General features: G+C 37.3%; 1 protein-coding gene across 2 annotated transcripts in view; it reads left to right on the top strand.

Annotated features, from left to right (window-relative positions):
* Positions 1-13,012, top strand: part of AP3B1 (adaptor related protein complex 3 beta 1 subunit) — a 256,948-nt gene that overhangs the window by 231,653 nt on the left and 12,283 nt on the right. For both annotated transcript variants that reach the window (XM_023510871.1, XM_003785933.2), the window contains 2 exons: positions 7,447-7,544; positions 12,609-12,747. In XM_023510871.1, coding sequence (XP_023366639.1) covers positions 7,447-7,544; positions 12,609-12,747 — 237 coding nt within the window. The remainder of the gene's footprint in view (positions 1-7,446; positions 7,545-12,608; positions 12,748-13,012) is intronic.

Genomic DNA, 13,012 nt, shown 5'->3' with positions numbered 1-13,012 from the left:
ATTAATGGTTTCCTAAAAACATAAATTAGGAATAAAAAGCAATTAAATTATACCAGAAGTTCAAAAAGAAACTTGATTATTTAAACAAGTTTATATATCAAGTCTTGATTATCTAAACTTTTCTAGAACAAAGGAAAAAGGAAAGCATATAGCATAGGAACATGAACATCCTTCAGGTTATAAATGTAGTGACTGATGGGCCATGCAAGTTAACCACGTCCACACAAAACATCAGAAGCATTCTCTTAGTCAAAAAATCAAAACAAAAATATACACTCAAAGTACTGCATTTCACATTATAGTGGAAGTCCTAGCCAACACAGAAAGGCAAGTAAAACCAATTAGCAATGTAAATCCTAGAAAGGAAGAAACAAAATTATAATCGTTATAAAAAAAATTATTAACCCAAAAAGTCTTCTCATTAGCAGATAATCTATTATTGTAAACTAACGAGTTTAGAAAGGTGGTACAAATACTTATGTATGTATATGGGTAGGGCAAACCCTGAAACTTTTCTAAATGACCATAAACAAAGATATAAATAAAATATAAAGAAATGGAAATAAGAAATATGCTGTGTCTCTAAATGGGAGACAGTGTTCTCCCACAAATGAATCTTCAAGTTGATGGTGATCCCAGGCTAAATTCTGGTAGGCCTTTTTGAGGCACTGGATCAATTTCTGAAATTCACCTGGAAAGAAAATGTTCAAGAAAAGTCAGATTTTTAAAATGGAAAGTGCCTTTCCCCATAATAGTTTCACTACAGGCACCTACCACAACGCTCAGCTATTTTTGTCGTTGTTGTTTAGCAGGTCTGGGCTGGGTTCAGACCCACCAGCCTCAGAGCTATAGGCGCCTAGCCTAATTTCGAAATATTCTTTAAAGCTGTGAGAATAGTTTTATTCAATATAATTGCTATTAGCACAGGAATCAGTAAAACCAAACAGAAAATGTGGAAATTTAGAAGTATGCACATCGTAAAAGTGGCCTATCAAATTAGTGGGGTAGAGTAGATCATTCAGTAAGTGATGTAAGGACCACTATTTGGAAAAAATAAAGGTAACTTCCTCCCATAGATTACTTCAGAAAAAGTTCTAGATGGCTTTATGATTTAATCATAAAAGCTATAAAAATGTTTAAATAATATATTACAGATAAGTATTTTTGAAAATTTTTTTTTAGATAGAGTTGTGTTCTGTTGCCCCAGTTAGAGTACAGTGATATCATCACCACTCACTGTAACCTCAAACTCCTGGGCTCAAAGGTCATCCTGCCTTAGCCTCCCGGAGTGCTCGGATTACAGATGTGAGCCACCATGCCCAGCCTGGGGACAAAAGTCTTAAGCAAGACACGGTACCCAGAAAGATATACAAAGGAAAATTACTGACAGTTTCTGTCAAAAACTTAAAACTTCTCTACAAAAACAGAAAAAGTAGGCACCATAGTTACCAAGATAGAAAACACCACTGCATCTTTAGCAGACAGAAGTGTAACAACCTGAATCTATCAAGAGACTCACAATCAATGAAAACGAGCCCAGTAGAAAAGTAGGGGAAAGGCTAAAAATAGGCAGTTTATAAGAAGTAAATGCAAATAGCCAATAAACATAAAAAGATGTTCAGTGTAACTAGTATTCAGGGAAATAAAAATTTAAACATTTCAATCATCAGATTGGCCAAAGTTTTAAATAATTTTAATATCTGGTATTGACAAGGAGGGTAGAGAAACACATGTAGTCTTGTATACTGTTTGTGGGACTCTACTTTGACAGAATTTATCAAAATGGTAAATATTCATACTTTTCCACTTAGCAGTCTATATTTTAGGGTATCAGACCTGGAGAAGTGTCTGTGTTTATACAGAAACAGATCTAGGCAAGGCTGTTAAATAGCATTGTTTGTAATGGAGAAAAGGAGAAGTGATAATAGAGGAATGCTTACAAAATGATAAATTCCTGTTACGTATGTGGGTTTTAAGTGCCTACTATGCGTTACACTGGATATTTAATTTTATTTCACTTAGTAGTTAAAACTAGCCTGCATGATAAGGGTCACTGTTCTCACGTCGTAGATGAGGAAACTTGAGTCTCGGAATAGTTATGCTGCTTGAGCATTTCTCTTACCTAGAAAATTGACCAGTTTGGTTCCTATGGCAGTCTGTGAAATGCAGATATGTGTAGCACAAGTATATATGGTTACTACCGTTAAATGTAAGACGAGTAGAATCTTGTGTTACATTAAACTGTTACACCGTCTGATCCTGTTAGCAGGCTGTTTAGAGCTGCCCTGTTAGACAGTACTCCATTGACCTGGTTAGTTCTTATAAACTTATATCTGTCATCAATCATTTTCACCATTCCCTATCCATTTTGAAATATCTATATATAGAAATGGAGATATCTGTTTCTCCCATGTTTAATCAAAGAAAATATTAAGGAAAACGGAAAAGAAAAGCTATAAACAGAGAGAACCAAACAAGAAAAAAGAAGGCGACTGGGAGATATCCTAGAATCTTCATGTGAATGAAAGTAAAGGTTCCCCCCAATAAAGAAGAAACATTCTGTCTTAACTCCATGAGAAGTCAGACTTTGCTTAGAAGATAGGACTGGCTTATAAAATATGTTATATACTATTTATGTTAGATTTTACACTAACAGAAACCCAGCTGAGGTGGTAATCAAGTAGGGATTTATTCATTTACTAGAGCAAAAGTCCAGACGTCAGCCGTTCACAGCAGGTGGGATAGCTCCACCGTGCCCTCAGTAGCAGGTGCTGGTCATCCTCCTGGTCACAGCTGGCTGCTCCACTTCCAGGCTTCTATCTACATTCCAGGTGAAAAAACCCAAAGAAGTGACGTGGAGGAAGGAGCCGTGTGTATGCCAGAAAGGCAAAACTGACCCAGACCTCCCCAGTGAATTTCTGCTTACAATTCATTGGTCACAACTGGGTCACCTGCACACTCCTAGCTACAGGAGGGCTGAGAAATAGGTTTCAGTTGGGCACAGCGCCTACCTGAACAAAACCAGGATTGATTACATCAAGAACAGAGGATGGATAGGAGTAAGCTATGGGCAGTGTCTGCCGCAGCGGGGTTCTAATTTCATTACGGCTGCCTCAGTAGACTCATTTGGGATACACGTAAATCCTTGGTTTTTCATACATAATTATGAAAATTTTGTTAACAATTTCACCAACAAGAGAAAATAAAACAGCATTAGCCAAAAACAACCACAGCAAAAAGATACCAGTCCAGCTGAATCACATATATTGTACCTTGCTTGTTGCTACTGGGGACATGTCAGGATCACCTTTTCCCCCCAAACTTCAACCTGACGCTTACCCGCCTAGGCTTTCGTCTGCACCTCAGCAGGCATCTCTCCGTCCCCTTCTCCCTGCACACTCCACACCCGTTTAACAAGGGACTTCTGGGGTGTCCTTGGGGATTGTTGAGAAGAAGAAGGGCTTTTATCCAGAAGAAAAGAGTAGTTAAAAAAATAATGTCTGTAGTACATATAATTTGACTCAGTGGTCTCTAACTTTTAAAAATTATATACCTCTATTATTTAAAATGCTTTGACTGTGCACCCCCGTGTGTGTAAGCTTAGTTTTAGTTATTTATGTGTGTATGTGTATTGTGTTTCTGTCTCACTGTGTTACATGCATATACTAAAAACAGACCAAAACATAACTGAAAATAAAGGAAGGAAAAAATAAATGCAGGCAGTCCTCGGGTTACAAAAGAGGTCGGTTCTATAGGTGTGTTCTTCACTTGAATTTGTATTACCTTATGTAATAGCCTCCATTCATAAATGTGAGTCATATGACAGTTGGGTGTTTGTAACTCGGGGGCCTGGTGTGATAGCTTCTGTTCGTAAGTTGAATGTTTGTGACTCAAGGACTCCCTGTATAATTAGTAGGGTTTTTTGCCTGTACCTGGGGTCTTGCCTTGTGCCGCCTCCTTCAGGAAGCTTCATATCCAGTGACTTGAAGCTAAAATTTTCTATTTCACAGTTAGTTTATAATTAGTATATACAATTCACGTATGCATGTATGAGGCATATTTGTATACTCCTTCATCAGCTGTACGTACCTCTCGTAATGTGACCCCGCCTTCCGCTCCTTCAGGCTTGGTGTGATTCCCCCCATACCCTGCCTTCCATACTTCCCTCTGCTTTAACCCCTCCTTCCCTGCTGTCTCTGAAAAAGGATCCACGGCGTTCCAGGGCTAACCCCCACACCTGGTTCTGGTGCTCTTAATCCAGACTCTTCTACCTCTCCCAAGACCAGTTTCCTGCTCTTCCCTGGCTCTTCCCCCAGCCTTCACACTTGCTGTATGTCCTTCAACTTTCTAATACCTCTTCATCTTGGTGATGCATCTATGGCGCCCTGTGCCTTCCACCGCCGTCTGCCCCTCACCCTGTGACTCCCCGCCTTGCTGAGGTCAGCGGTCGTGCTCCCTGCTTGGTGTCCCTCCTCCTCCATCCTCCCTGCAGTATTTGACACCCACCTTTTCTCCCTGACCACTCTCTCCCAGTCTTCTGCAGGTGGTTGTTCTTCATTTTTACTTACGGTCACGTTCTTGATCTTTTTCTCAGTATCTTCTGTGCAGTTGTAGCTTCTGCTCGTCCCTGTACCATTCTTACTACTTTCAAACTCATGTGCTGCCCTGTCCTCTCTTCTGATTCTTGATGTGCGTTTCCAGTTACCTGCTGAGCATCTCTCCCTGGGTAACTTAGTGCATAAAATAGAACATGGTTAAAGCCACATCATTTTGTGTCAGCCTGACCTCCTTTGTCATCCACTCAGTCGTTCCCATCTGAAAGAATAAAGTTTCTTCCTCCCTTTCATCGCCAGGTCTGTCCCTTCCAACTCTAGAATATCCATAAAATATTCCATCTTCCCCATTCTCAGTGCTACCCGCCTAGGGAAGCTGTGTAAGATAGTGGAATAAATGTGGGCTTTGGAGTCAGATACACCTGGATTCAAATCCCAGGCCTGCCACTTAGTAGCTGTGTGACCTTGGGCATATTATTTTTAAATGTCTCTTTAGTTTTCTTATCTAAATTTGGTGTAACAGAAGCTACCTCTTAGTGTAAGCCAGGCAATAAATGCCTAGACTATTCAGTTAGACTCCTGCCTGGCCGACCGCCTCTGGTTTTCCTCTCCTCTGCTTCCACACTGCCACCAAAGTTTCTGAAACACAAGTGGGGTCGTTTGCTTTCCTATGTCAAAAGTCTCTAGTGGTTTCTTGTTGTTTTAAGAAGCACTGAAACACCTCTGTCTCAGTTATGTGAGTAAAGTAACCATATACTTCAGAGTGAAAGCAGACACCAAGTGGGCAGGATTCCAGGACAGCAGTCATAAACGGACTATCCTGGGAGAACTGGGATGAATGGCCGGAATATATATGATATTCTTTGCAATGCGCCCCAGCCTCATCTACTGACGTGCTAGGCTGCTCATCATTCCCCAAACACAGGCCTACAATGTCCTGTCTCTCCTCTTGGAAATAAACTCATGTTCACCTCACTCCTGCAGAACAGATCAATCCCTCTCCCATGGACGATAATGCTTTCCACAAACCTAATGTCATGCCTACTATTCCATCATAAATGTGATTTCTTTCCCTCCTACTAGACATGCGAGCTTCAAGGGCCAATCTCACTTGGCTTTAAAACCCCAGATACTCTGAACACAGGATCAAGTTTGTATTCAGTAAATCTTTATTGAATTAATAAATTGGATTTATTGATTTGCCTCAGACAATCCACATATGAAAAACTATAAGGCAGCTTATAAGAATACAATACATAAGAGCATAAAATAAAAGTAGGTTTTCTGTTCTTTTTAAATATTTTATTCTTTATCTCTACCCCATGTTTGAATAAATTCAAGTGTTTCTGAATCTAATGTTTGGTATTTCTATTTCTCTTTTTCTTTTTTTTTTCTTTTTGAGATAGAGTCTCACTCTGTGCCCTGGGTAGAGTACCGTGGCATCACTGCAGCCTCAAACTCTTAGGCTTAAGCAATCCTCTTGCCTCAGCCTCCTGAGTAACTGGGACTATAGGTGCCCACCGCAACACCCGGCTAGATTTCTCTATTTTTTTTTTTTTTTAAATCAGAGTCAGGTCTTGCTTTTGCTGAGGCTGGTCTCGAACTCCTGGGCTCAAGTGATCCACCCACCTTGGCCACTTAGAGAGCCAGGATTACAGGCATGAGCCACCACAGCCGGCCCTAATGTTTGGTATTTCTTATGAACCATCCTGTTGGTCCAGCCACCTTCCCACAGGCATGGATCCTGTTCTGACAGGAAAGCAGAAATCCCTCAATGAGACTTTGAGGAAAGTTTTTCCTTTCCTGATAAAAAGAAACAGATTTGGTTGGCTCACTTTTCCCATCCTCTTTCATTGTCACTGTTCCTTTAATTGAGCTGTAAAAGTGGCACGGAGAGATGCAGCAGCCATCTGCCACCATGAGGAGGAAAGCCACGTATTTAGGATGGCAGAGGTGAAAAGCTAGAGAAGTTCAGGCCCTAAAGGCTCCATGAAGCCACGTGCTGAGCTTTGACGGAGCTGCAAGACTTCTTGGCTTCTAAACAAGAAACACCGATTTCACAAGAAACTGTTGGTTGGATATTCTGCGTATTTGCAGCCCAATGCACTTCCAACTGATATACTCATCAATCTACTCATCAATCCAACTTTAAACATCTAACTGTAAAAAAATTTCAATGCCATTTTACTAATTGTTTATCAATAGTGGTATTATGAGATTTGAGCAAAGTAAACGTACTCAGTATTGTTTTTCTGTCTGATACTGGAATAAACAACGTTGGCTTTCTTAAAGTCTTCATATCCCATCATTTAAAATAATAATTTTTATCACGTGTTGATCAATGACGTTAATGAATAACCTTATTAGAAAATATGGGTTTTTTTTTAAAAAAAGCAAGTTTGCAGATGAGATATTATTTTATTAGCACATATCCAGTGTGGTCATTCCATTTTATTACTAATTAAAAACTGATATTTTTTTAAAAGAAATCTTAAACTATTTAAGACTAAAGCACTTCATCGTCTACACTTGCAAGTATATAAGGTAAAGATAGAATATTACTTCTCTACCAGCTGCGTGAAGCATTCTTCTGGTGGTATGGTTAGACACCATGACTATTATTGTTAGAAGTTCTACGTCAGATGGTATAATTTACTATGACTGCGCAGTTTTGCTTTTAAAAATCCTGATAAACAGATCTATTTTTCTGTAAATAGTGTTGTTTGAGGAAAATTCAAACAATAGGACAGCCTTTTTAGCTGTACTATAGAAGCCAAAAAGAACTTTTACTTTATATGCTGGCCTATACTTTAATTGCATCTGTTCAACTGCGTAACATTAAGAATATTTATTTATTAAGCATTTAGTCAATTGTGACTGTGTTTTTCTTCAGTACAAAGGATGACTGCTTCAGTGTTAGTATCCAGCCACCTGTTGGAGAACTGCTTTTACCTGTGGCCATGTCAGAGAAAGATTTTAAGAAGGAGCAAGGTAAGAAATTAAAGTTTACTGGAAATCTAAATACCAAATAACATGTGCTAATTCTTCTGGCTGTTCTCTAAAATGAATTACCACACTGACATCCCTGCACAGTCTTCCAGTTTTTGTTAATGCTCTGAATCTATAAGGTAACCTTAAAATACATTTGTCTACATTCCTGGCATACTTTAAAATTGATTAATATGTCTTCAAAATAATGAACTGATTCTTAATCAACTTTGCGATTGTAAGAGTTATAGTTTATCAAACTGATGATATAATAATATGTTTTATAGTAGTGAAAGTGCCAGGAATTAGGGACTTACCAATGTCCTACAACTATAAATATTATGTTTCTATAGTTTTTATTATAGAATTGTTTTTTATATCCTACTAATGTATTTTTCCCTGCTCACATTAGAGTACCTTATCTTTCAAAATAAAGTCCTAATTATAGCATTAAAATACATGTATCCTGTTTTGACCTAATTCTATATGAAAGAACTGCTACATTGTCAGAATCTATCAGAGCTGAAACATTTTAAAATATGTACCTAAAAAGAAAATATTTTCAGCAGAATTCAAGCATTAACATCCTTGCCCAGAGTCAAGCATACTTTCTAATAAAAAATGAGGTGGGTTTTTTCCATACCTGTGAGTGAAGGGAAAAACTCGTCTGGCTTTATGTGTTTAATTAGGGATAACATTTGTAAAAGTAGGGCCTATTTAAATGCTGTCATCAGCAATTTTTAAAACTTTAAATGAGCATAAGCTATTGTTTTCTCTGGAGAGTGTTATCAAACAAAGGTCCCTTTCTTTTGAGGTCATTAAGTCACACCCATTCAACTTCCAGAAGGTACCAGACACACACAGATACCTTCAGCCTAAAAAGAGGGGCAGGCTTCCTGTCACGCCATCATTGCAGTGCTGAAGAATTTTTTTTCTTCTGCTCTAAGCCTTTGTGATCCACAGTGTCAAAAAGACCTGTTAGAAAAGAATCCTACAAAGAAAATTGCACACACGGCTATAAAGTAATAGTAACCTTTTTTCCTTGGACCATATTTTTAAGTGATTAAAAATTTGCTTTCCTTGGAAGGTGATGATTGTTTTAGAAGAAAATTCTCTTTGTGATTTTATTTTTCTGTTGACACATTGAATTGATTCTTATATTTGCTGTTCTTACCCTTTGCTGGCTAAAGCCTGCCTCTCTGCTTTCCATCTGCTCAACAAACCAAGGTGAGTGATGCACAGTGACTGAATAGGCTTTGGCATGGTTGTCATTAAGGGGATATTCTTTTTTTTTTTTTTTTGAAAAGTACAGCTGAAGTACATCTACAGCCGCAGATCATCATATACCCTTTCTCTCCCTCAGCTTTTGTTTAGAATACTTGATATTTCGATCAAATTTTTTGTGCTCTGCTGTGACTGAGGGATTTTCACTGACTAGCCACACAGAACCGTAAGTGCATGAGAGAGGTGCACTCGGAGAATAGCTGTGGGCCTCTGTGGAGTTGTTGCCAAAATTCCTTTTTCTTCTGCCATTTTACTTCTATGGTGGTTGATTATTTGTCTGAATAAATCTGGCAGCTGTTTGCTATGTTTAATAGAGCAGAAAGGCTACTCTGAATAAAGCTATCTGAAAATTTGTTTATATGAAGTATTTGTAAATCCTTGCAAGTCTCCTGGCATTTCGGTATCATTCTTTCTGTCTTCCTGAATTCATTTTTTGATGCGGGACTTGATGCTAGCAAATTTACCACAGGTTTAAAGAGTCTTTTCAGTAGCATCTTTTTAGTTATAGATTTCAGCAGGTTTGGTAATAGAGGTCTCAATTTTCAACTTTACACGTGTGTTTATTATACTATGCTAGTAAGAGCTTGGCTGATTTCATGAAAGATACGTAGAAATGAGTCACTAAGGGAAAATCCTAAAACAGAATGAAAATCAGTTTCCTCACATAAAATTATGAGAAAAAATTTTGCAATGCAAATTTCTGAAAGGTAAAATGCAAATAAATTTGAGAAGTGTGTGTGTGCCCACTATTGCACTAGTTTTAACTGAGTTTCCTACTTTGGATAAAATGAATTTACATATATAATATCTCATTTCATAAGGCATATATTTTAAGACTCAAAAAGTGCACCAAATGAATTAATTAAGAGTTAACTGAAGAAATTGTAAATAAGAAACATGGAGAAGATAATTCTCTTTTTTATTCTAAAGATGCACGTAATCGAAAAATGTGTACAATATTAAATAAAATGGGTTCTAACAGATTATTACATATAAGATTAATATTTTTTAAATCAAAAAAAGTTTTATTTCTAATACGCAGTCTGATCTATCCCTTTTTCTTAGTTGTTTTCATTTAGGGTTTCACACTAGACATGCTTGTTTATGAGATCAGTAGTCAAAGAATGAAATGGAAGATTGGCCTATCCTATATATTGAAGGGTATCGTACCATGAGCCTTCAACAGAAGCATGATTTAGTAATTGCCTTGAGTTTTGAAAACTTAGTTAACGATTTTTCTTTTTTACTTAAAAAGTTTAGTCGTTTCTTCCAACAGTTTTAATTTCAAGAGGCCTAAGCCAAGGCCTTATCTCAAGCTATATCCTCTGATTCATTTTCTTCTTGTGAATTAAATTGCAAACCTAAAACATAGAAAACAAAATGTTAATTTTATTTTCTTGTGTCATTTAGTTTGCTTTTTAGCAGTTCCAGCTGCTTAGCTTAAAGTGCTGTCTGCCCACACCAAGATATAGATAAATTCTAAGGAAGCCACAAATTCTTTAGTCCGATCATTTTTAAATACCGCCCAGCAATTTTACCTTTATTATGTATGAACAAGCTGTACAGGGTTGTGGTCTTTTTTTTTTTTTTTTAGGAGAAACTTTTAATGATACCTTGGTATATTTTTTTCTTGTTAATTTGAGGACACATGATATATTTTCATTTAGAAAAATCTCTAGTTTAAGAAACCTAAAATGTTGACTTAATTTTATTATGATTTATGCATCCATCTTATGGATTCCTAGCTAGCGAGATGCTAATTCTTTAAATGGTCAGACATTCACTGTTTTCTGGCCCTTAACTACCACAAGCAATCATATTTGATGCCCCTTAATTAGAGCACCTTTTTTTCTTTCCAGGTTCTTTTTCCACCTCAGCAATCGAGACAATACATTTGCTTACCAGGCTGCTCTCCTAAGTGTTCTTTTGCATGTAAATTAATCTTGATTCAGTTTACACTGTCATGCTGAGTGGTACAAATTGCCTATAACAATAAAACAGCATGAGTTAAAAATAAAGGGGGGTGGGAAGGCAGATTGAATGTGTGCCTTACTTGATAGGATGTTACTTTGCTTTATGCCAATACATTAGCCGACGATAATGAATCTTCTGTTCTGAAAAGCATGGTTTAGTTGATTTTTTTAATTTTACTTCAATGGAGCAGTACCTTGTCTTTTATAGAACAAGTTAGACAAACCATTAATGACAAGAGTGTTAAGGTTAAATATGAAGCAATGCATTCACTTCTCTGAGTGCTATCTATCTTTCCATTTACAGGAGCTTGACAAAAGTACTGGCTTTGGACAACATTTCCTTTAATTACATGCTGCGGGAAACAGGCTTTTAACATAAACATAGTTGCATTCATTTATTCAGCAGTTGCTCTTCAATAGAGCTTAATGGAGAAGGTTTAAATCCTAAATGAGGACCCGCATCTCTCCGTGTTATGTCAGCCACTGTGCTTTACTTAAAAGCAGTGTTTGACTGCTTGTGTAGTTTTTAAAGCTTTTGCCTAATATTGAAGTTAAACAGTCTAAGGCAGAACATAGTGTTCCCCGGGTTTGAAAGTGGTTAGTAAACACCACTCCCCGTCAGCAGCTAGATAGTTCTATTCTGTAGGCGAAGGCGTACGTCTGTTTACAGTGTTAGGCTGTCGTGTCTTCCCAGTGCTAATCATGGGGATTTTTTTTTTTTATGTTGCATTCACAATAAATGACTAAATTAAATATAGAGGCCTGAAGGTGCAGGGTCTTTTGAAAATGTGAAATCATCTTTTACCATTTTCACAAATGTAATAAATCTTTCAAAAGTAAACTACTGTGCAGGTATCAAATGTCTCCAAAGGTTATTAGTTTTAATAGATGCCATTAGGTGTCCATGACTTATTTCACAGATCCAAAGAGATGACGTTTATTGTAATTATTTTGTTTTCTAACCTGGGCACTAAAGTTCAGTATTTGTCCCAGGTGTTTGGAACGTTACTGAATTTGTCCCCTGAACATTTTTACATGAGATTCTGTTGTTCATGGCGTGTCTGGCATTATCTGTGTTTGGATTTTGTTCCCGCTTTGGTTAACTTAGTGTTCTCTCTGAATACTATTTGAAATGTCTCTAGGATTTAAGATATTCCGTTCACATTTTTCCCTTTGTTTTCAAGCATTTTACTTCCAAAATTTTAATTAGTGTTTCTGTCATCAGCAACTATAGTTCCATTCACTAGGCGGGTACTGTTGTCATTAGGAGTAGCGTAGATGCTTGGACATTTTCACTGACTTCCCGGCACTATGGAGGCAGCTTCAGCCCCTCATTTTGAGGCTGTCCACCAGGTAATGCTGCTAGCTATTCCAGAATTACTTTGATGTGCTCTCAAGCAGCATTTGGCAATGAGAGATCGTTGAATGAATAGAAAAAATAGTAATAATAATTAAGCTTATTTATTATTAAGAGATAAAAGAAAAGCTTGGTAGTTTATATGAAGTCCAGACCGAGTATATTTTAAAGGGGACTAAAAATTGAAATTTCACCTTTTGAGTCTAATTTTTTATCCCATTACATGCTACCTAAAATTAGCATGTTCCTATATAATGGGGATTTTAAAAAATCTTTGAAACAGTGCAGTTAGTTTTAATTTTATGATAATTATCTTATAAATTACATTCCAAAGAGGAATTTCTATTTCTTTCATTGAAAAAAGTTTTTAAATTTTGGCCACAAGCTTAAAATTGTTTAAATGTGATTTTCATCAAGAAGTTAGTAAAGGGGAGCCTTCTTTTGCTTTTACAGGAATGCTAACAGGAATGAATGAAACTTCTGCTATAATCGTTGCTGCACCCCAGAATTTCACTCCCTCTGTGATCCTTCAGAAGGTTGTAAATGTAGCCAACGTAGGCGCAGTCCCTTCTGGCCAGGACAACATACAGAGGTAGGTTCACTAACACATCCTGTGACGATAGCTTGTGTAAGTACAGATACATAATTTATAATTCATTGTTTTCCTTGGAAATGATAACCTCTAAATTGCATACATGTACACCCTCTCTTTTTTTCCTGATGGCATGTGTCTTTGGTTGATTGGTTTGGGGTAAGTCCCTCTTCTCCCACTTCACAGCATCCTTATTATATTGGCGTGGTCTTTCCTGAAAGACACACAGAGGGTATCTGCATTTTATAATAGCTTGGTAATTTGT

The sequence above is a fragment of the Otolemur garnettii genome, unplaced genomic scaffold (genome assembly GCF_000181295.1).
Source record: "Otolemur garnettii isolate 467f Iridium unplaced genomic scaffold, OtoGar3 scaffold00017, whole genome shotgun sequence".
In the NCBI taxonomy this organism is placed as follows: Eukaryota; Metazoa; Chordata; class Mammalia; order Primates; family Galagidae; genus Otolemur; species Otolemur garnettii.
The sequence above is the reverse complement of the archived record's forward strand: the minus strand, read 5'-3'. Positions and strand labels throughout refer to the sequence as shown.